This window comes from Hippocampus zosterae, chromosome 19 (assembly GCF_025434085.1).
Source record: "Hippocampus zosterae strain Florida chromosome 19, ASM2543408v3, whole genome shotgun sequence".
Taxonomy (NCBI): Eukaryota; Metazoa; Chordata; class Actinopteri; order Syngnathiformes; family Syngnathidae; genus Hippocampus; species Hippocampus zosterae.
In genome coordinates, this window is record NC_067469.1 from 9,505,417 (window position 1) to 9,527,114 (window position 21,698).

A 21,698-nucleotide genomic window follows, 5' to 3' on the forward strand; every position below is an offset into this window, starting at 1 on the left:
GATAACGGAAACAAGTGAGTATTCTTTTTCAAATGAAACAATCTTTCGACCAATTAGCGGCGTTCAAATTTTAGGAAATGATGAAATGGCGCCACCAAGTGGACATTCATGGACACGGCAAAACTGGAAAAGACGAAGCCTGGAAAGTTTTTACTGTTGTTCTTAAATGTTCTTCTTCACCTTTGAAGACTCCAATACAAACAACTTACATCGAATGACCGAAAAAGTAAAACTAACAACTCCATAAAAGCTGTTTTTTTTTTAGCATAGAACACCATTCACTATAGGGAGATAAATGCTAAAAGCGTGACTTACTCCTGCAAGGCGTCATGAACGAAACTCATTGAATCACAAATATTAAAACAAGTCAGAAATACACTTTGTTTTACCTTGATGGCAATTTCAACCAAGCTAAGTATCTTTAAACCGTTGAAATTGTCAATCTTCGTTTTCCGTGTCCAAATATATTGCCGTCGCAATAAGTAGCAAAATTGGCCATTGTCCTTATCGGCACGCCTTCAAAATAAAAGATTCTGCTGAAAGGGAAATTAAAAAATACAACGTCTTTTGTCCTTTACATGAATATTTTGTCATTTCTGTCAATGTCATATACTGTAGATTGAATACCAAGTTACTCTTATCAGAAGCCTTAAGACATAATTTTCCACTTTGAACATTGGAAATAATTTTCAATTACCCTTCGTGTTATTTGCAATGAACGTGCATTAAAATAAAGATAATCTTTACATGTTGAGTTGGCTTTATTTATAATACCTTCCACATGTTGAAGGAGCCGCAAAGCAGAAATGTACTAAGATGCTGCTGTGACATCAACGTTAAACACGATGAAATAAATGAGTAATGCACCAGTGTATTGTGAGTTATTGCACATTTTCAAAAACACGAACAATTTCAGACGACGAACACGTCAACTGTTGGCCAAGTGGTGCAACCGTTAACTTGAGGGGTCGGGGGGTCAATGTCGCAATTCAAAAGCGATTAAAATGACTTGAAGGCTGCAGGCTGTGAGGCCCACGTGCGCTTTGCAAACCACTTAGCTGTTTGAATTGTCAATCAAAACCTGTCAGTTTGTCAGTGGCTGAGGAGCCTGAGGCGAGCCAGCCAGCCTGCGAGCACTGACGTCGACTGTTTGCCGGAGGGTGAAGAAGCGACGGCGGTGCTGGTGCTGGCCTTCGCGGGGGCCTCCTTCTTGGGCGCCACTTCCTGGTAAGGGATGGTGGTGCTGGTGTGCAGGTCAGTGCTGATAAAGCAGCGGCTGCCCCGGATGTGGTCCACGCCACGGACGGATGGGTGCCGGCGGTACGGCACCGGGAAGCAATGTTCTTCCTCCACTTTATGCTCCGCCTCCTCTGTGATGCTGCCGATGCCTTCGTTGCTCAGGTAACGCTGAAGACGGCTGGGTCCTGTACCACCAAGTCAAAGCTCAGAATTCGTTTTTAAAAAATCCATGCTTTGATTTGAGTCAGGCGGCGCAGTGGCGTACTAGATAACAAATCTGCTTTACAGATCAGAAGTTGTGGGTTCAAATCCGAATTTTTTTCATCTAGAGTCATGTGTAGCCTCACACAACTTTATCTTGATCTACCTTTCCATCCTGGAGCGCCGCGCTGAGACACGCCTGAGAGGACCTCGGCAGGCATGGACACGGGTCGAGGTTTACCTGCACCCGCATAGACAACAAGCATTAGTCAGTCATCTTGTAGTAGACCTAGATAGGTCTCAAAAAGTCCAATAAAGCTCCCCATCTCGTGATTAAGGAATCGGAGAGTTGGACTGTGCAGTACATTTCTTAAGTACTGCTCAGTTGTATTTAACTTTTTTTAGTACAGGAATTGTGTATTTCATATTTGACTGTTTGTTCAAGTTAAATATTTCTCGCGCGTGCTTTTACCGCGTGCACTGTGGCGCTGTCGGAGTCGGACCGGGACCGGGACCGGAACCGGCAGCGGGACCAAGCTGGGCAGCTGGTCTTGAAGAGCGTTGTTGATGGCGGTTCTGGTGGCGCCGCACACGTCAACATCCAGACATGAGGTAGGAGACCACGGCTGTGCCTCGGCGCTTGGGATGACCTCACTGAGTGTGACCAAGATGCGTCAAGAAGACCAAGAAGAAAATGCATTATGGGTGAAGGTCAGCAGAGGAGGAAGCTGCAAGCTGAAAGTGTTCCACTGACACAGGCGAGTACGAGGCACCGGGTGGAGGGGGGATGTACAGATCCAAGATGGGAGACTTGCCGCCACCGGTGGTGGTTTCCGAAGGATGATGCCACCTGGGAAGGCCCGAGGATGTCTGCAATGTTGCAGTAGAAACAGGTCAGTAAGCAGTAGTATGTGTGCAGACACTGTGACATCACACTATGACATCACATCAGGGCTCACCTGAACAAGGGGGGGCCTCCAGCACACGTTTTTGAGCGGTGCGGGAGAAAAAGCACCGGTGGTTCCCGACGGCCTCTTCTTCACCACCAGAAGCACGTTGCCAGACTCCGCCCTCAACTTGGCCACCAGGTGCTTGAGCTGCCAGCCCACCTAGACCAATCACAGAGCAGAGAGGCGGTGAGGGGGCGCGGCCCTTCCGGTGGGGGACCCCTGTGGTCGCCCTCACTCACCACTGTCTGCTCGTTCACTCCGATCACCTCGTCGCCAGCGTGGATCCTCTTGGTCTTGTCTGCTGGGGACTAAAGTTGCAAACAGACATGCATAGGATGATAATTGAAACAATGATTTTCTTTTTGAACAAAGACTAGTGGGATGTGTCTTGTTGTTTTTTGTTTTAAAAAATCGGAATTTTATTGGGGTGCATTAAAAAACGGCCATTGAATTGAATTGAATGCAACTTTATTGTCAAATGTCATGACAATAAAAACGTCCTGACAAGAATTTGACTCACGTTCTCAGTGGTTCCGGTGACGATGTGGAGGCCGTCGTAGGTGGACTTGATGTAGATTCCCTACGAGGCATCACACACCCGGTGAATGTTGCACGCAATCTAAAAAATGGCCACTAGAGGCCACCAAATTCCACCGGTGCTCACCAGGCCTTCTCCCGGCTTGATGTTGGAGATGTTAACTTCTTCCACACACGACTGGTCATTCTTAGACGAGTCGGAGGTCACCTGGGCCATCTTCTCACAGAGGCTGTTGAGAGCTTGAGACTGAAACACCCATACATACATGGGAGCACCTTAGCGCAGGAAAACGGCAACTGACACAGGAAATACCAAAATAAGCAGGAAACACTTGAGGGTGAAGTCCTCCCTTATTTGTAACTTGAATTTGGTGAGGAGTCCTACAAGGCGAACATAGCACGACTAAAGCGAGTATTGATAACTGGGCCCATTTTGAGGATATTTCCCTCTCTTGCATGTGGACTTCACACAAAAGCTATCTCGCTATATCCAGCTCAGTATTTCAGCAAACCACCATGACAAGTAGCGCTCAAAATTCTTGATGTTAAAAGCATTGCTGTTTGTAGCAGGCTTTTTATTTATTTATTTATTGAAGGTTTGGAGAGGAAAAGACAAGCAACACTGGGGATGCAGTGAACAAAAGGCTGTCCAACAGGAAGCCCCATCTAAGACAGGAAGTCGACGATCCTGAGCTGAATAAACAGCAGCACACAACACGGGACAGGAAAAGGAAGTGTGTGTGCATGAATGTCCTTGTGTGCTTGGGTGTATGTGTGGGTGCGCGTGTGTGTAGAAAAAGAAAACGACTGACCACTTCTAGGCTTTTCTCTTCCATCTCATAAACGGTGAAATCCTGTGAGGGCAAAACATAAACCAAAGTGAGTGTGGGCAGCTTTTTTGGTAGTACTTTGACGAACAATAAGATTAAACCGTCTTATGTGAACTTTGTGAGGCTAAGAAAACAAGCTTGGAAATAATTCAAGTCTGGCAAACGAAGCAAAAAAAAAAACAACAAAGTGGCTGACATGTATATTTAAAGCAACCACATTACTTTATCACGTATGGTAGCTTAATGCTATCATATAAGGTGAAACACCATAAACAGGCTAATAAAACTAGCATCTATGGGCGCTGCTACAACACTTGATGGAACACATATGTGAACACCAACAGTGCAGCAACACACGCAGCGATCAATCATTTTGCAGCTTAGTGGGTCTTGCTTCTTCGTCTGTTTGTATGATTGATTATATTGCCGTCCGGTGGCCAAAGTGCACACAGCAAGAGGAGTAGCGCACTGTCCGCTGAATTGAAGAATGAATCCTGATCTTTGTTTTTTTTTCTACTTTTACTATGTGCATAGTTGGTTGTTATTAACACGAGTGTAGGTGTGAGTGTCTGTGTGAATATTGGAATTTTGCTGCTACTGATCTAGTATTTATTCATCACGTCAACAAATAAACGCAAAGTGAAGAGGAAGGCCGGATGATAACAACAGGAAGTGTGTCAAGAGGGGTGGGACTAATTGTCTGGCTGACCTTTTGGACGGTAGAGGTGAGCTCCAGACACAGTTGAACGATGGTACTTTTTGTGGATGTGAAGTCAGTGGCGCTCGTCGGGGGAGTCCTGGAAACAACAATAACAAAAGAACAACAACAACAATAACACAAAGTGCTTCACAGAACACTGCAACTGCGATGAATAATGAGATATCCGGAAAAAAAATCCAGCATTCTTCTCCCTACTCTGACACATTAGACCACGAAGAACAAAAGCACAGTTGTTCCCTCTAATCCTGCTGTGATTTCTTTGAACTAACTATTGCTTGTGAAGTATTAGCATAAGAGGATGAAGACGGCTGATGATGTCATCACTTGTATGCCATTGCACTTGCTAGGTTCCTGAAACGTATGATATGGTTCACGTACGGTGGTTGCCCGTGCCCCGACGTTGGCTAGCGACCAGTCGCTTGTTTGTCAATTCGTGCCCTACATGTTTTTGTCATCTGTTAGCGAGAGAGGTCTCACACGAATGTAAAGAAGAGAAAACAAGCAACCGTGATGGCAGTGACACGTGTCAAACGTGGGGAATGTTCTTCAGGCTCGTACAGGCCTAACACGAAGGAGGCGCAGGCGTGTGTCTGCGTGCGTATAATGAGCTGGTACGTCTCAAAGCGTAAAATTTGAGTGACAATCATGAGGGTGGGGAAACATAAGTCCTACTAGAATTGTTGGGAATTCAATGAGAGTAATCCAAGTGTTTGTTTGGCTCGTAGAGCACATTGGCTAGCAGTTAGCACATTTGCATCACGGTTGTGGGGTTTGATGCGCGAATCAGGGTTCCTGTGTTGATTTTTCAATGTTTTTTTATTTTTTATTTCTCTGCATCCTATTCCAAGCGAGACATGAGACATCACAAGATCTGCCAAAACACTTTGAAAATAAGAAAGTAGTAGGCTGGAGTAGCCGGTGTCAAGGTGACATGCCGAAGTGACACATCTCTTGCATGCTGGGGAAGAGTTAAGTTTAGCCTGGGTCGTTACAGAGAGTCTTTGGCGCATCATCTGTAAGCCGATATTTGTAAGCGTCATTGCATAAAATGAGATTCGAATGATATGAAACCGTCAACTTCAGCCGGTAATAACAAATGAATAGCTTGAAGCAAGAATGCTTTGATTCTTGTCTGGAGAAGTGGACGAGCCACAAAGTGAGACCAGGCGCCAAGGAATCCTTTTCAAAGTGTCTTTTAAGAAGTTGCAGGTGATCAAAGCCACGCCCCTCACCAACATGAGTGCGCATGAAACATAAACATAAGCCGTTGTTAGCCACGGCTGCTACATTGCTAGCATGAGTGTACCACTTTTGAATGTTCAATATGGAGGAAAATGATATATGATTGAGGCTTTTGGGGCGTGGGGGGAGCGGGTCATCATCACACACCTGTCAATCCAGGCCAGCAGACTCTTGGCGGCGGCGATGAGCTCCACCACGGCAGTAAGGAAGTCATTGGAGGGCCGGTGGGCGCCGCTGCTGTGATAGGCGGGGTTCTTCCGACGCTGCGACACGGCGCCGCTCAGGTCGCGGTAGGCCAGCCTCATCCTGCCCACCAGCGTTTTCAGTTTGTCCGACTCCACGCCGTTGTTCTTCTCCCAGGGAAAGCAACGAGCAGCACAAAAGACTCATTTTGGATGGAAGAAGATGGAAAACTGCTGCCAAGTAGTCAGCGCATGTCAGTTTTTGCTATCGTCTATAGTGCTATTCGAATCGGATCATTACCGGGTACTTTCAGAGAGTCCTTTTCTATCGAGTGGAATATTTCTTGTGATGTAAAAGAGATTTGGGTGGGGGGTTTTTTCTATCTGTAAGAAAACATTTGCCTTCCAGTCAACCACGACGATGGCGTACCAACGCACAGAGCAGGTCGACAGCCTCCATCATGAGCTCCTGATGGCCCACCCTGAGCACGCCCAGCGCACTCAGTTCCTGGTGTGTCATCTTCAAAAGCTTCTCGCCATCCACCTGCTGCCACCTGAAGGCCGGGAGGTACTGCTGCAGGCTGTCGTCCAGACCTCAATGACAAAAATAAAATAAATAAATTACAAACAGTTGATATTTTTGTAGGTGATTATGAAGCCACGATTATGGTGACAATTTGATTTGTGTCACGGGAATAAGAAAACATCTAGTTGTCTGTCCACCCATCATTCAATTCTTCCATCCATTGACCTACATAGCAAAACACACAAAGGGGTGAAAATGTTCCTCGTGGGGACCAAAAGTCAAAAGTGATCCCTTTTGAATCCAAGTGACCTGACGTAACCTTCAGGGAGGCTTCGCCTGGTGCTGTGGCGCCACCGCATCTCCAACCCTCAACTTTAACCCCTGACAAACAAGGCAGCAGTAGATAATAACTGCTCAACCCACACTGAAGCTCATCAGTGCCTTAGTCGCCTTCCACAAGGCTTCTTTCTTTTCACAGGCATGCGAATTGGAAAATGTTGCCTGGTTCGTCGCGGGAATTCAAGTTGCTATTTACGCATTTGAAAAATCGCTAGAATGCCGACTGTGCTTTTGTGAACTAGCTCTTTTCTGCTTATCGCCATGTTGTTTGGGTAAACAAACACGAAACAAATGGAATTGAATCAAGAAAATGGCTAAGCTCTTTTCGGAACTGAACCAAGTTCAAAGTTTGTGTGAGTTGCACCGAAAGTAGAACAAACAAACAAAGGTGGCTTGGGTGGGCAGCAAATGGCAGCTGCGAGGTGGTTATAGGACGGCCGGACGCTCTCCCGCTTGGACGACAACAGATGGCCGACACTCATTCACTCAGCGGGAGGGCTAACGAGAAACATTCCCACCAAACAAAGTGCTGATGGCGTACTTCTGCGGTTGGGCCCGGCGCAACTCTGACCCCAAGAACAACAACTGGTGCATCATAGCTAACAACAAACTTTGCTCCCGTTGAAAGATGACTTGAAGCCGACCACAACTTGGCAACATCTTTTGTTTATCGATGATGTCTTTGAAGAAAAACTTCAATTTATGCATATCACGTTGTTATACCAATATGAAGGGATTGTCATTGTTGGTTGCTCCTAAAACATTTTGTGTAAAACCAAAAACAGAGAGGTGTCATTTAGCCCTGCGAGGAGTGAGCGCTTTCACTTTTTGCCCAATGCGCAAGTATCGGCAGCTGGTATGGGCTGCCTCCGCGATCCCCGATTCCTTAAAATCCTTTTCATTGGTACTCGCCCATCCCAAGCTCTAATTCTTACAACCGAGTACCACACAGTTGAGCAAATCTCTTCAAACATCAGTGTTATGTATTTCAAAAGACATCTCAGACTTAGTTTTGCAGGGTCATCATTCATTCACGTTCCTTTAGCAGGACGATTAATAGAACAGAAAGACAACAACAAAGTACCCGCTCAGGCACGTAAGCAAAGAGCAGAAGCTCTTCGCCGCGCCAGTTAATCATTGAGCGAAGATCAACAACATCTCGTTCAACGTAAACGGGCACTCGCAGACACACACACAAATGTGCACACTCATGGGTTAGTCATAACCTGCATTCGCTTACCATTCCTGACCGACTTCCTGCAGTGTATACCAAACAACAACAATAACAAACCACATTCAAGAGGAATTTCCTCTCTCCTTTTTCCTTGAGGGCGGCATTCATCTTCGCAAGCAGGAAGTGCAATTGTCTGTGCAGCACGCAAGTTTATTGTCAAACTGAATTTGAAGCACAGAGAATTTACAATGTTGTCTTTCAAACAAATCAAACAATCGCACAAGTTTGTCTTGACGTCGGCATCCCTGAACGTGAGCAAACAATGTCAGGTGTCACAGGCTGGCTCACGAATCGGAGCGTAATCGGGATTTAAGGAACACAAGCTAATGTAACGATACTGAATGGCATATATTCTTTTTCCTCCGCAAAAAACGACCAAAATAACAGCCTTACGGCAGAGCAGAAACTGCTTCCCTGTGCAATACACTGGAGTAGACCCCCTACTATTCATTAAGGACTATGAATCGTGTAAATCTAGGACTAGTTAATGCTCATTATAATTGGTATGAAAAAGATGCGAACAAGGGTCCCGCAAATGACGACATGGGGTTTACCCCAAAATACACAGAGACATACAGTTAAATATGCACATACATGCTCCTACATACATAACATATTTGTGGATGCTAGCTTCTGTTGTTTGTGTTGCTCTCTCTCTGCTAATGGTCATGTATTTTCCAGTTTCTCCTCCCATTGAACAAACAAGCCAGTACGGCTCCTCCTTCCTATGCGAGTCCAAACCGCAGAGTTTCTGTTAGGATTTGGACTCCTTCCAGTGGAAGTTACGATAGCATCCTTCTCGTGGGAACTGCGCGAGTGGAAAGGACGGCGGATGTCGCCCCAGGTGGGCGCAGCGTGGCAGCAAATTGGACGGCAAACAGATGACTCCAAATCCAAGTTGTCACCTGCCGGTTTCAAATAACGAGCGGATGTGATGTGCGAGCGTGTCGCTTGTCGTGCGAGCCGCAACAAGCCGATCAGTCCAGACATGCCGAGCTCGTCCCGGGTCACGTGATCACGTCAACAGGAGACTTTGGTAATGAGGGGATTGCAATGTCCTGGAGTGCAGGCAAGGAGAGCCACAAAAGCCAATGACTGAATGGGGCGGTCAAATGCAAAAATGAAAAATGACAACACTCGCAAGGAGCCACAGTCAGCCACAACTCCTTCAGAGAATATTTACTGTTTCGAGGCCTAAATTTTGGGAATCTGGACTGCTTCAAGTCCAGAAAACGGTTAACTGATGGTGGATTTAATAATTGATTAATTGGTGATTGATCATTCATTTGTATTGGAATCCTGAACATTATGATTTTTAGTCTTGAATTTTTGACTTCCACACAACTCTCGTGCTCCGTTTTACACGTTAAGAACAAAACAGCTCGCGTGTCATTTGTGGGACTGCACTGTAAAATTTGCTTTTTCTGATTTTGGATGCGAATTATTGTTTCATGCCACGAAATGTTTCAGCAGCTTCGGATCCAAACACGGTTGATAAAAACACCAGTTCGTTTGATTTACACTTTTTTTCTTGCATTATTTGCGCGTCACACTTGATGATTTTGTTGGTCGCTCCTCTTACCTTTCATCCAGTCCACAACTTGCTGGGGACTCCACGCGCTCACGGCCTCCATGTCTGAACCTAAAAAGTCAAAATGGTCCTAAGCGAGGGCTGCAAAGTCATAATTATTGACAGTTGAGATGATTTCAGTTCAGCGTGAGGCTGGCGAGTGAGAAGGCGTGCACTTCTCCTGCGTAGGCGCGTGCGCGACGGTCTCCGATTTCTGATGCCCCGCCCCTTAACTCTCCACCAATCACTTCAGAAGGCGGCAAAATAATAAGTTTGCAGTTTTCTTCTTGCTCTTAAAAAAAGGCTCGCTGAAAATTCACATACCGTTGCGACGACGGCGGACATGTAAAAACAAATACACGACGATATACATCGGGCTTCTCAAAAAACCCAAAGAACAGCTCAACTTCGAAAAAGCCTGATCAAGGGCGCCACCGAGCTGCCAAGGCGGCGACGTCCATCTTGAAATGAAACTCGAACGACATTAAAGCTCATTTTAATGGATGTCATTCAACGATGTTTGCAGTTCACATTGCTTAGTGTAACATGAAAAAGTGCCGTAATCCAAATACGAAAAGGTTTTGGTTCCTTACCTTTTCTAGTAATGTTAAATGTGGATTATCTGGAGGATTCAAACCCAGATCTTTTGAGAAAATACACACCACGACATACCGTGCTGACTGACATAAGTTTTTAAAGCCTACAAACTATTTGTGCATATTCATGCACACATTTATCTATCACTGGCAACCTAACATCAAAACTGATTTGAGGTATAGGAATTTCGCCCAAGATTTGAAAGTAAGGACAGTCCGTCACAAGTGATGGCAATGAGTTGGCCTGAATACAAAATGGACGATTAAATGGGATGCGAAAGCGATAGCAGCCCTTTTGAGCAGTGTTTCCCAACCTTGTATTTATTGAGCCATATTGCACACCTGAAAACTTCCCACAGCACAACACTTTGCAAAACAATACACTAAAGTGTAGATACTGTACAAGCTTCTGTTATCTAGTCAAAGAACATTTGGTTTGCCTGTTACTATTTGTGGTGGGCATCAATAATTGACATTGCACAACTTCCAGCAGTAAACCCGATTATCTCTCATGGCAAACTGGCTGAGAATCACTGCTTTACAGAGATATTTTCAGAAGGCAGATGGAAACCAACAAATCAGAATAGCAAAGCTGGAAAGAAGGGGCTCTAAATCCCTCTTCCGATGAGCAAAGAGACAACACAAGGCATTTGTACAGAACACAAATTTATTTTGCCATGTGCATTTAGAGTTGGTATTCGGGGAATTCAAAAACCACTTCTTTGCCTGTGAGCTTCTTGTAGACGCCGGAGAACGTTTCCACCTGAAACCAAAGATCACATCTATAAGCATCCCAACATTAACACAATGGCGCTTTACCAGTTTCATGCCTAAATAATATCAAATTATGAGAAAATGGACTAGGCAATATCTTAACTGAAAAATCTTAAGGTACCACAAGCATTTATGATTTCAAATGTGCACTGCATGGTTTGGCTCCCCAGTAAGGGCCCCAAAGGACTCTGGGAAGTTGTAGGAATATGCAGGACGTTCATCCTCACCGACAGTTACGTCGGGGACGGAACTTGTTGTGTGACGTCGTGGAATGGGAATGTACGTCTTGGCGCGAGGCTACGCTCCCATACGCCACCAGGACAGAGCCAGGAGAGACACTCGCTGGATGTCCACGTCGGATCCGAGCAGGTCAAATGGGGACGCAGCAAAGCGTTGCACGTACTTTGTGTTCCATGTTGTTCTGTTGCGCCTTGTCTAGGTGGACCTTGATGAGCCGGCTGCTGTCCAGCTTGATGCGGATTCTCTTGCCGACGATTTCGCTGGGGAAGACCAAGTCCTCCAAGATGGCGTCATGGACCGCAGTCAGTGTGCGACTAGATGAGAGCACACCAACTCGTTAGCATGGCAGGGGTAAAAATAAAAATAAATAAAAACAAAACCATTGCCACAGAAGGTCAAAACACGAGCCACACGACAACACCGACTTGAACTATCAATTCTGATTGAAAACGTATTGGCCCAAGAAGGGATCAACAGCTGTTAGGAATTTCATGTCAAGAGTTGGCCGTGATTACTAAATGCTCTGTGCGCAGTTCCATGAAGGCGCGTCAGCAACGGCTGCTCAACAACTGCACACGTGCTACAGAATCCGACCGGACGAAAGCTAGCAAAAAATATCTAAGGCCATAATCAGACATGAAGGGCGAGGGTTCAACAGGTGCTCAACGTGTTTCAGTCACGTTGTGAAATCCCATCATGCAGCCACTACAGAGATGATCGTACCCCTCTGCCCTCAAAAGGGGACAAATGATGCAGATAAAATAATAATAATCAGTTGTGCCTCTTAGAAAACGTAGCTCCGTTCATGGATGTGGGGGCCGCCACACACCGAGTGATACGAGCAAAAACAATTGGGTCGGCCATCACGAAAACGGATCGTCAACAACTTTGCTCCACAAAGTGCAATGAAGCAATTCTCATCAACTGATGCTCCGCAACAGATAAATCATGTTACGGACTTTGAAGTGCCAACTCATGTTTGAACTGGAGTCTACCCCGGCCCCCAGAACCGCAAAAACATGGCGTGATTGTCATGGAAGAAGCGGACAACCACAAAGAGGAATGGCCTAAAATAAGAAGAGAGTGGCTATTTGGAGGATTTTGGCAATGATCGGTGCCCTAATCACCGATTGCATTTCAGCGACACTCGACGCTTTGCTTTCTCGCCACAGGTCCATTTGGAATTAGAAAAAAACACATGCATACAAAACTCAATAGCTTTGAGTCACAACAATCAACTGTTGCCAGAAGGTTGACAACAATTGTCACATTTTTAAAAGACAAAAACGTGCATGTTTCAGGCTTAAAATGTGCACTGCATGGTTTGGCTCCCCAGTCACGGCCCCAAAGGACTCTGGGAAGTTGTAGGAATATACAGGACGTTCATCCTCGCCGACCGCAAAGTCGGGGACCGAACTTTTTGTGCGACGTCGTAGAACGGGATTGTACGTCTTAGCGCGAGGCTACGCTCCCATACGCCACCAGGACAGAACCAGGAGAGATACTCGCTGGATGTCCACGTCAGATTCAATGCGTGCAAAAAATAAATAAAAGATGCCAGGCAGCACGAAGGAATTCTTTCCACTCACCTCCTGGGTCGCTTCTGCTTATTCTTGATGCGGCTTTTTCTGGTGGGCTTAGGCAGAATTCTCCTCTGAAAGTCAAGCACAGTCACACAGTTGGGTCAGGTACACAGACATGTCTTTAGGACTGACATCTGCAGTCTTGACACTTCAATTAAACACATTCTTTCATATTTACTTGTATTCATTGTGTCTCTGACCACTTTGCCATATTTCAATTCCTCATATTTGCATTTCATTATGTACTGCACCTCAGATGCCAACATCACTTTACTATCATTTAAAACAACACACAATCTAACTAAGGCTTCTGTCAAATGTGCACTGCATGGTTTGGCTCCCCAGTAAGGGCCCCAAAGGACTCTGGGAAGTTGTAGGAATATGCAGGACGTTCATCCTCGCCGACAGTGACGTCGGGGACGGAACTTGTTGTGCGACGTCGTGGAATGGGAATGTACGTCTTGGCACGAGGCTACGCTCCCATACGCCACAAGGACAGAGCCAGGAGACAAACTCGCTGGATGCCCACGTCGGGTGAGGACGAAGGAAGGAAGGAGAGAGAGAGAGAGAGCGAGAGAGAAAAAAAGACACCCCGCCCCACTTGAAGTGTACAATCAAATTTCCGAACCTGCGCAATGAAGACCACGTGCTTCCCGCTGAATTTCTTTTCCAACTCCCTGACCAAGCGCACTTGAATCTTCTGGAAGGACTTCAGCTGAGGAACGGGAACGAAGATGATGATGGCTTTCTTGTTGCCAGAAACCTCGATCTCCTGTTCGGAAGGACAAGAAGAGACAAACAACTTCAGCGTCACAAATTCAAAACACCCTGTTGTCAAACGGTCATTCAGGGAATGTGCACTGCATGGTTTGGCTCCCCAGTCACGGCCCCAAAGGACTCTGGGAAGTTGTAGGAATATACAGGACGTTCATCCTCGCCGACCGCAAAGTCGGGGACGGAACTTTTTGTGCGACGTCGTGGAACGGGATTGTACGTCTTAGCTCAAGGCTACGCTCCCATACGCCACCAGGACAGAGCCAGGAGAGACACTCGCTGGATGTCCACGTCGGATTTGAGGCGAGCACGCATCATTTCAAGCAACACGAAGGACAAAGAAGACACGTGACAGTTGGCCAGACAAGGCTATGACGGCACATTTAAACTTGTCGCCAGTCCACATCAGGGCTATAGAAAATGCAAACGACCTAAATCCACAATTATTTTGTTGAGATGTTTAGGCCGTTTGTATGCAAATATGATACAATCACATGCCTCATTCAAACTCCATAAAATACCAGTTAAATTTACTCAAGATGTAGCATTCACTCTACACTGATTGGTCAGCTGATGTGAATGAGAAACTTGAACCGGATTCAATCGGCTCCGAAATGATGTTTTCTACGCGGAGCTCGAAAATGATTGTTGAGGTCACCTTTGCTGCAGTGATGTTGAGTTCTCTCAGCTGAGCCTTGAGATCAGAGTTCATCTCCAGCTCGAGCAGAGCCTTCGGGGGACACAAGGCGCACAAATAAATAAATCATGACACGAAAAGACATTTCACGCTACCGTTCAGTCCAATGTAAAAAGACTGCAATAAATCCAATAAAAATAATCTTAAAGTTAGCAAAGGTACACAAATGAAATTTATTATTTTTTGGGGCAGAATTTTAAATTGTGGAGTCTTGCCATACACATTAGGGGGCATTTTGAGTGGCACCGGAACGTCCGTTTCACAAGGTTCACCGCATTCAGGGATTTCAATTTACCGTGACTGATGACAGAACAATTTTCTAATTTCAAACAATTTGAAAATTTGAGAGCAAGCGCATGTGTTATAATAGTCAGAAACGACCCACATTTATAGATTGACAAACCCCTTTAACAACTTCAAGGTGAGTGAGCCGTTTTTCACATCATTATATTCTTTTCTACGCTTCTTCCAAATCTGATATCCGATGAATCGATTACCGGTCGTATGTTCACCCATTCCAAAATCAGTTTGTTTTAATTAATGCATATTTAAGTGCCAAATAAAACCTCACATCACCCGACTTGCATGTGTGAACTTGTTTTCATGCTTGACCATAATAAAGTAAAACAATTACTTTGACTTAAGTTCATTTCAACCAACACATTGGTGTTTTGCAAGCTTCCCAATGATACACGGCTTTTGAAAACAGGCTTAAAGTTTACAAAGTTACAAACCGATTCATCAAAAAGGTCACACCTAAAAAAAACTTTGATCATCACTTTTGCCTTACACTGATCCATTTTCACCAGTTTCAAATACGTCTCGTTTACGTTGGTCTCATGTGCATTACAAGCTTAAAAATTTTACACACATACCTACCACTTACCTGGGATATCCCCGACTCAAACTCGTCTGGCTTTTCGCCATTTGGCTTCACAATTTTTGCACTCGTGCTGAACATGGCCGTTGTCTCTGCAACCAAATAAATCACGTTTGATTTAGACTTCAACACAACACAACACATCGAGCTAGTTACCACTACAAACAACAGACTGGTGAGCAAAGCCTAAAGTATGTACTTGGCTAAGCAATTTTATAGGCAAGTCTTTGAAAATTGCACAGTATACATTAGTAAACGAGCCAGTTAGCCAATAAGCTAAGCGACTGCCTTGACGAGCAGACAGCCAAACCGAAGCACACACTGTTGCCATTGCCAGGACTATCAACTACAAATTCTTCACATCAAAACGCGACTCGCTGAATTAACAGTACTGTCCTTTATACGCGGTACGGACTTAAAATTGCTGTTTAAATTGAACACACGCACGGCCTGCTCCAAGCCCCAATGCAACTAGCATTCACTCGAGCTACTCCACCACGCTTTGTTGTGTCGTTTAAAAATGCCATCCGCCATCACATACTACTCAATCTAAGCCATCACATATGTAAAAAAAAGTTTACGCTACAAAGACATGTCGGATCATGCTTATTTAGCCACATTATGAAGAATAAAGACCATCCGGCCATATCGTCACGACTAACCTCAGTCAAAGACGGCCAAGGAAGAGACCGGAACATCGCGAGAATTGTATTAATGCACAGCAGAGGCAAGGGAAATTGTCGCGAGAGTAGATTGGATCTCGTCATCGGGTTATCGCGAGAATTTGTATTCACCCGGAAACAAATGGCTTATTTCGAGAATTTGAATTTTTCTATTTTCGCGTATTTTGGGCTTTTCGTTTACAATAATTAAGAATAATATTTAAAAACCACTCGAAGCGTGACAAATAAAACAAAACAAGCTCTAAAAAGGTCACCAAAGCAAATGATCAAAGCCTGCTTAAAGTACCTCGTAAAATAGTAGTACCATACCTGAAACCGCATATGCTCAAAAAAAGGGTACAGGGCTACTTCATAGTGTAACGTTATTACTTAGTGGCACGTAAGCCAAATTACAAAAAGCCACATTTTGTTCAGGTTTTTTAAATTTTTATTTACAGCTTTATGAAAAAAATGAAACCATTCAAATATATTACAGAACAAAAGTGTACATTTCAAAGAGAGCGCTTTGTGAAGCGCATGCTAGTCTGATGATGATGAACCACATGAAAAGTTTCCTTTGATGCTTGACAAAAACATTTGCCCACGTGGTAGCTTTGGTTCTGATTCCAAGCGTGTCTGTAAGGACAACTAGCGCCTCCTTGTGGCTGACAGTTGACATTTCCTAAGGCGTTATGATACTTTCCTAAACGAACTGTCAGCGTTTGCTGTCACAGTAAAGTTCCACAACACAAACCGTGAAAGTAAAACCACAGGTGTCGCTCTCAGAGCCTTTTTTCAATCTTTAGAAGTGAATGTTTGTTTACAAAAGTAACAAATTATCGAGTTCATCCTTGAATATCCAGAATTCTCAAAGATTCCTCTTCTACTGTACGGTCTTGCGCGTGTGCAAAGTTTGTATCTGTATGCGACTCTCCTCCAGCGTCATGAAGCAGCCGCTCATCTCCTCCTTAACAGGCACGTCCCCTGTGCCCAGATCGCAAGTCATCACCATGATGGGACCATTGCCCCCTTTCAGGTGGACCTTGATGTTGTCCTGGTCGGCGCGCGCGCACATGCACACACACACACACACACAAATGATGTCAAATCTTGGATGGGGTGGGGCCATATGGTCTTGAAACAAAATTTCAGAGTGATTTCAGAAAAAAAGTGAAAAAAATAAGTGTGTCGTCTTGGTTAAAGTCTACCTTTTGTCAACATCACCTTACGAAATTCATGTTTTAAATGTTCACAAAAAGGAGGCTCATAAAATGAGCCCTTCCTGGCGCATGTATCGAAAATCAATCTTGCCAGATCTGTGATTCCACAAGAAATACTTGAGAACGTTTACCTGTGTGGGTATCGGGACTTCCAGCTTGGTTTCCTCCGGCGCTTTGACAACAATGACTGTTTGCTCCTGAAAGGCATCCACTTGGCTGACGTCCTCATGCGTGATGTAGGCCACCGTGCCCACGCAAGTTAAGACAAACACGACACCACACTGGCGGACTTTCATTTTGGACCCCCTACTGTTTGCGCGGTCATACAGACGAACGAGAAGCAGGGCAGCGATTCCCCCGGTTGAGGTGCAAAGGATATGTTGCGTTTTCTTCATTGTCCGTCATGTCGAAGAGTTGCTGTGCGCAGTTTTTGATGAGGATGTCCAGCGTGCTCTCCTCCAGCTTCAGGTTCTCCAGTTCCTCCCGGAACCTCTCCTCAGTCTTCCAGAGAAAGTGGGAGATTGGACACTGGCCTCTAGATGGGCAAGAAAAATTACATTTTGGATGAGAGTCGTTATTTGAATCATCGCACAAGAATTTCAAAACTTATCCCTAATTCTGGATGAGCCAGATAAACAGCACAGGGTAAAAATGTTAACTAATTCACTCCTAAGGACGTTTTTAAACGTCTTTTCAGATTTGGTCGAGAATTGGCTGGTACTGAATGAGTTAAAAGGTTTGACATGCTGATGGGGGCGGTGCATTCCTGCAGACACACACACACACACACGCACTCACATCCACTTGACCCCCCGGGACCTCCTTTGGACGACACTGATGCCCTCCAACATGGCGACAATGTCGTAGACGTGACACTTTCGGGTCTGCAGCCTGCTGGCCGCCTGGTGGATGTCCAGCCAACTGTCCGGAGACACCAGTAGGAGCTCCAAGAGACGCCGGGTCAGCAACGCCAGTGACACGTCTGGAAATGGGACGGCTAGAGGAAAGCATTTAGGGAGAGAAAGATGAATTTAAAAAAAAAACAGCAATGAGGAGAAATTAAAAGTTATTTGAATCTGATCTAAGCAAGTATTACAAAGGAGTTGAAGGTGTTGCATTTTGGTATGTTGTGAGCCATACAGTCCAATGATGCCACAGTCATGTTTACATAATTAGTGCACAGTGGGAATGTGGCGAATAGAGGCAATATTTCGGGACGTGGTGTCTCCCGGTGACGATCGAAAGCGGGCACGGGCAGAGTGGCCTGCAGGTCACTTGACAAACTTTTGGACACACTCACCGTTTCTGCATGGCGTCTTTGTCTGAAGATCCTTTTGAGATTGAAGATCCACACTGCAGACAACGACAACAATTTCAATTTTAAATCAGAAAATGGGAGAAATGTCCCAAAAAGTTGCACAAGAGGTTTGAGTGACGCATCGGCCCGAAGAATGTCATAAGAGTTATGAAAAAGTAAACGCTTACCTTGACGTCGTCACCTTTGGAGGAACGTGCCGAGTTTCACTTGGAACCTGAAAGCACGAAGAGTTGATAAAGTCCAAATGTCTAGTGGCCCACTAACTCCCTGCAAGCGCATGACTTGGGACAACTATTTTTTGGCATTTCTTCAACAAGCTTCTCACAAAGGATGTTTGCCCTCATTTGAAGCTGGCAGGCTTGTTAACACTCGCGACTGCGGTGTGTCAATTTGAAATGGAGAAGATTTACAGGGTTATTCAAAGCTCCGACGCAATCCTTTTTTTTGGTGTGCATTCTTTGTTTAGTGGTGCGCTTGCTGTGATGTTTTTCTAATGTACGATCAGTGACGGTCGGGAAACAATGCAGAATTGGTAGTTCAACCTGCTGAACATGTTGTGGAGAAGGAGGTCCCACAGGAGCGCCACTTCCATCTTCCTCCATCTCTTCTTCCTCCTCCTCCTCCTCTTCATCCTCACCAGCACCGACAGTGCCCCACTGGTCGTCCTCCTCCGATGACTCGGCCCCCCAGGGGCTGATGCCCCCTAGAGGTCCGTCCAGGTAGGGGGGCATGATGGGAATGGCGTCGCTGTTGACGCCGCTGTCCGTAATGTCCTCTGGCAGGAAATGCTCCTCGCAGATCAACTGCTGCTCTGACGCTTCCTGCTTGTCCGTCTCTCGCAGCGCAGCCAGCCATACCTAAACGCCATCATCATCATTTTGAGTAAGGCTTGAACACACGGGTGTCAAACTCCAGGCCCGTGGGCCACATCCGGCCTGCCACATGATTTCCAATGGCCAGTGACAGCTTGCCAGAGAGTCTGCATATTTGAAGCTGTATAATGATGAGCATGTAGTAAGTTATATCAAAAGACAAGCAGCTGTGTTTGAAAAGTAGTAGAAGTAAATCTTACGTATCGCTACCTGCAAATTATCATAACGCGAAATTTGATCAGCTTTATTTGGATGTCCAACCAGCTGGTTGTGAGGGGAATCTATTGTCTATTGACAGCTGCATTCAAAAACGTTTCCATCTTTCAATGAGACCTGTGCGAAGTCATTAGAAAATAGCGCCTTTACATGAGACTCGAGTTAACTTTCTCAAGGTGTGGGAAATGGGCTCACACGTTTGCAGTAGACTTCTGTATGTTGCGAATATTTACTTGAGTATCGCTTTCAGCCCCTTTATACAAGACTGCAAGCTTGTGCAACCTAGTCGACTGTTACGATCTCAAAAAGTTGCAAACGATCGACCACCTTTAGCAAACATGCTAACAACAACAAATTCAAGGCGAAGAGACTACATGCTCACGTTAGCATCGCAGAGGGAGTAAAGGGAGAAGAAATGTGAATGTGACTACAATGGCAAAGTATTTGGGGTGTGTTTGTTTGGGTGGTGGTCACGCGTATGTGGCTATACCTTGACCCGCGCCAGGTCTTTGGGGAACGGGAAGAACCTTTTCGGAGGTCGGCTCAACACGCCCCGGTTACCGTTGAGCAGGCGGTTCGGACATCCGGAAACAACACACTTGACCATACTGAGCGCCCCCAAACCGCCCGAGGTCCGCTGGAGTGTAAAATAAAAGCTCTCTTTGAGTCGTTAGCCTGTCCACGCTCTTTTCTTCAACCGGAAAAGGCGTGTCGTTGACACGGAAGTAGAAGTAGGGACATTTTCTTCTCTTTATTGTAGCGCTCTCTACAGGTAAGGAGTACCAATAACGAAATAAATTTAATACGCAATCATGTACTGTACACATTAAAGGAGTTTAAACAATGATTTCAATATGTATGTAATTATTTCTCCGTCTATTTGAAGATTTAATTATGACAAATTGTCATTTTTTCCCCATAATTCAATAAACATTTAATTATTCCTTTAAATGTGTTCATCTATCATCATGTTTTAATACAGTACTTATGGAAGTCCAAAGAGGCCAAAAATAAAATAATTGATTTATGAAATATAAATAAAATGTCATGAATTTTATATTTATGTATTTATTTTATTTTGATGGTTTTTAAAAAATAATTCAAGATGCATTCAGTATTTAAACATTTGGCTCTAGGCTTCTTTTTCAGTCACACGAAACACATAAAGTCTAACACATAAACATACATTGCTATCAAATTTGAAATTATAACCCAAGTTATGCTGATGAAATAAAGGATTTTATTGAATGTGATATGTGTGAGCACGCTTTTCAACTAAGAGGTGACAATCAAAAATGCAACACAAGATTTATTCCGAAGAGCAAAAGATGCCAAACACCATCATGAATAAAAAAAAAACAAAAAACACAAAAAAACCCCCTTCACCTTTGAAATGAACAGCATGTATGAACTCATGAGCTCAACACGAAGCAGAAAAGATCAAAAGAATTCATGCCATGTGCATAAAAAGTCACCAAATCCTCCAAGTGACAATAATACAACAACAAAACAGGAGCATTGCATTCAATAAAAAATATTTTGAATGCACTCCCGCAAAGAAAATTAGCATTACACAAATATTTATAATATGCATTTCTTCATGGTCAGTAGTTTGTACTGTACATGTGATGAACATCGAGTCTGGCATCTGTCTTTGAATTGTGCTTTCATCTCCCGGTCTTGAAGAACTTGAATGAGTCAACACATGCTGCAGCTCGTCAGCGGGAAGCTGAAGGCCGCACCGTCACATGACGTCACTCGCTCACGCCAGGACGACAAAATCCGTCTTTTTTTTTGTTTTTTTGTTGTCAGTTTGCTGCTTGGTGTCCTCTTCAAGGCCGATTATCAGACAGCCACTAGTTTGAAAAGCCGCTTGAGCGTTTCTTCCATCTCTGTGACATCCGGCTAAAGGTCCATGTACTCGTATGCTCTTTCTCTTCACAAGTAAGACAACTCAGTGTGCTAGTCAAACGCTTGTGTGACATCTCTGCACACGAGGGGGATCGTTTTTGGATTACTAGTATATGTTACTGTGATGCAAAACCACTAGTGGGCATTTTGGTGCTTCTGGTAGAGTCCAGGAGGCTACGAGTGCATGCCCACTAGTTGGGCCAAGTAGTTTTCTTGCTCAGGTTAAATTGGATAATAGTAAGCCAATAGTGGCGCTAGTAATGGAGAAAATATTAGTCAGCCACAATTGCTCTACTAGTGTTTTGACTTGACTTACTAGAGAGAACAAAGAGCATACTCGTGCATGCACCTGTGCTGGATATGAAAATATTGGTCAAATAGCTT

The 21,698-nt window shown here is 44.7% G+C and overlaps 3 protein-coding genes, 1 long non-coding RNA gene and 4 other non-coding genes across 9 annotated transcripts; 1 reads left to right on the forward strand and 7 right to left on the reverse strand.

Moving 5' to 3' along the window:
• Window positions 1-742: 742 nt before the first annotated feature.
• On the reverse strand, window positions 743-9,765 carry cnksr3 (cnksr family member 3). The gene is made up of 13 exons (XM_052052270.1): window positions 9,584-9,765; window positions 6,333-6,496; window positions 5,868-6,070; window positions 4,467-4,554; window positions 3,740-3,781; window positions 3,055-3,174; window positions 2,911-2,970; window positions 2,630-2,698; window positions 2,400-2,549; window positions 2,195-2,310; window positions 1,913-2,094; window positions 1,607-1,681; window positions 743-1,424 (listed from the first exon to the last, which is right to left on the reverse strand). Exons 1-13 carry the CDS (start codon window positions 9,633-9,635, stop codon window positions 1,093-1,095), a joined length of 1,653 nt encoding a protein of 550 aa, XP_051908230.1. The 5' UTR covers window positions 9,636-9,765; the 3' UTR covers window positions 743-1,092.
• Window positions 3,670-6,524, forward strand: LOC127591968 (uncharacterized). 2 transcript variants are annotated; one of them, XR_007960039.1, is made up of 2 exons: window positions 3,670-3,806; window positions 5,880-6,524. It is a non-coding gene; the product is annotated as an uncharacterized LOC127591968 (long non-coding RNA). The 2 variants fall into 2 exon arrangements; XR_007960038.1 differs by having other exon boundaries at window positions 3,696-3,806; window positions 5,850-6,524.
• Window positions 9,766-10,816: 1,051 nt separating the features above from the next.
• rps7 (ribosomal protein S7) lies at window positions 10,817-15,896 on the reverse strand. Its single transcript, XM_052052280.1, has 7 exons — window positions 15,778-15,896; window positions 15,122-15,207; window positions 14,197-14,268; window positions 13,393-13,536; window positions 12,771-12,835; window positions 11,345-11,495; window positions 10,817-10,930 (listed from the first exon to the last, which is right to left on the reverse strand). Exons 2-7 carry the CDS (start codon window positions 15,194-15,196, stop codon window positions 10,853-10,855), a joined length of 585 nt encoding a protein of 194 aa, XP_051908240.1. The 5' UTR covers window positions 15,197-15,207; window positions 15,778-15,896; the 3' UTR covers window positions 10,817-10,852.
• On the reverse strand, window positions 11,082-11,300 carry LOC127592737 (small nucleolar RNA SNORA73 family). The gene has a single exon (XR_007960204.1). It is a non-coding gene; the product is annotated as a small nucleolar RNA SNORA73 family (small nucleolar RNA).
• Window positions 12,488-12,706, reverse strand: LOC127592736 (small nucleolar RNA SNORA73 family). Its single transcript, XR_007960203.1, has one exon. It is a non-coding gene; the product is annotated as a small nucleolar RNA SNORA73 family (small nucleolar RNA).
• LOC127592735 (small nucleolar RNA SNORA73 family) lies at window positions 13,080-13,298 on the reverse strand. Its single transcript, XR_007960202.1, has one exon. It is a non-coding gene; the product is annotated as a small nucleolar RNA SNORA73 family (small nucleolar RNA).
• On the reverse strand, window positions 13,616-13,834 carry LOC127592734 (small nucleolar RNA SNORA73 family). The gene has a single exon (XR_007960200.1). It is a non-coding gene; the product is annotated as a small nucleolar RNA SNORA73 family (small nucleolar RNA).
• A 326-nt stretch (window positions 15,897-16,222) lies between the features above and the next one.
• Window positions 16,223-20,130, reverse strand: e2f6 (E2F transcription factor 6). Its single transcript, XM_052052272.1, has 8 exons — window positions 19,894-20,130; window positions 18,858-19,172; window positions 18,483-18,529; window positions 18,298-18,350; window positions 17,796-17,994; window positions 17,377-17,532; window positions 17,129-17,243; window positions 16,223-16,831 (listed from the first exon to the last, which is right to left on the reverse strand). The coding sequence occupies exons 1-8, from the start codon at window positions 20,008-20,010 to the stop codon at window positions 16,661-16,663; spliced, it is 1,173 nt and encodes a 390-aa protein (XP_051908232.1). The 5' UTR covers window positions 20,011-20,130; the 3' UTR covers window positions 16,223-16,660.
• Window positions 20,131-21,698: the final 1,568 nt, after the last annotated feature.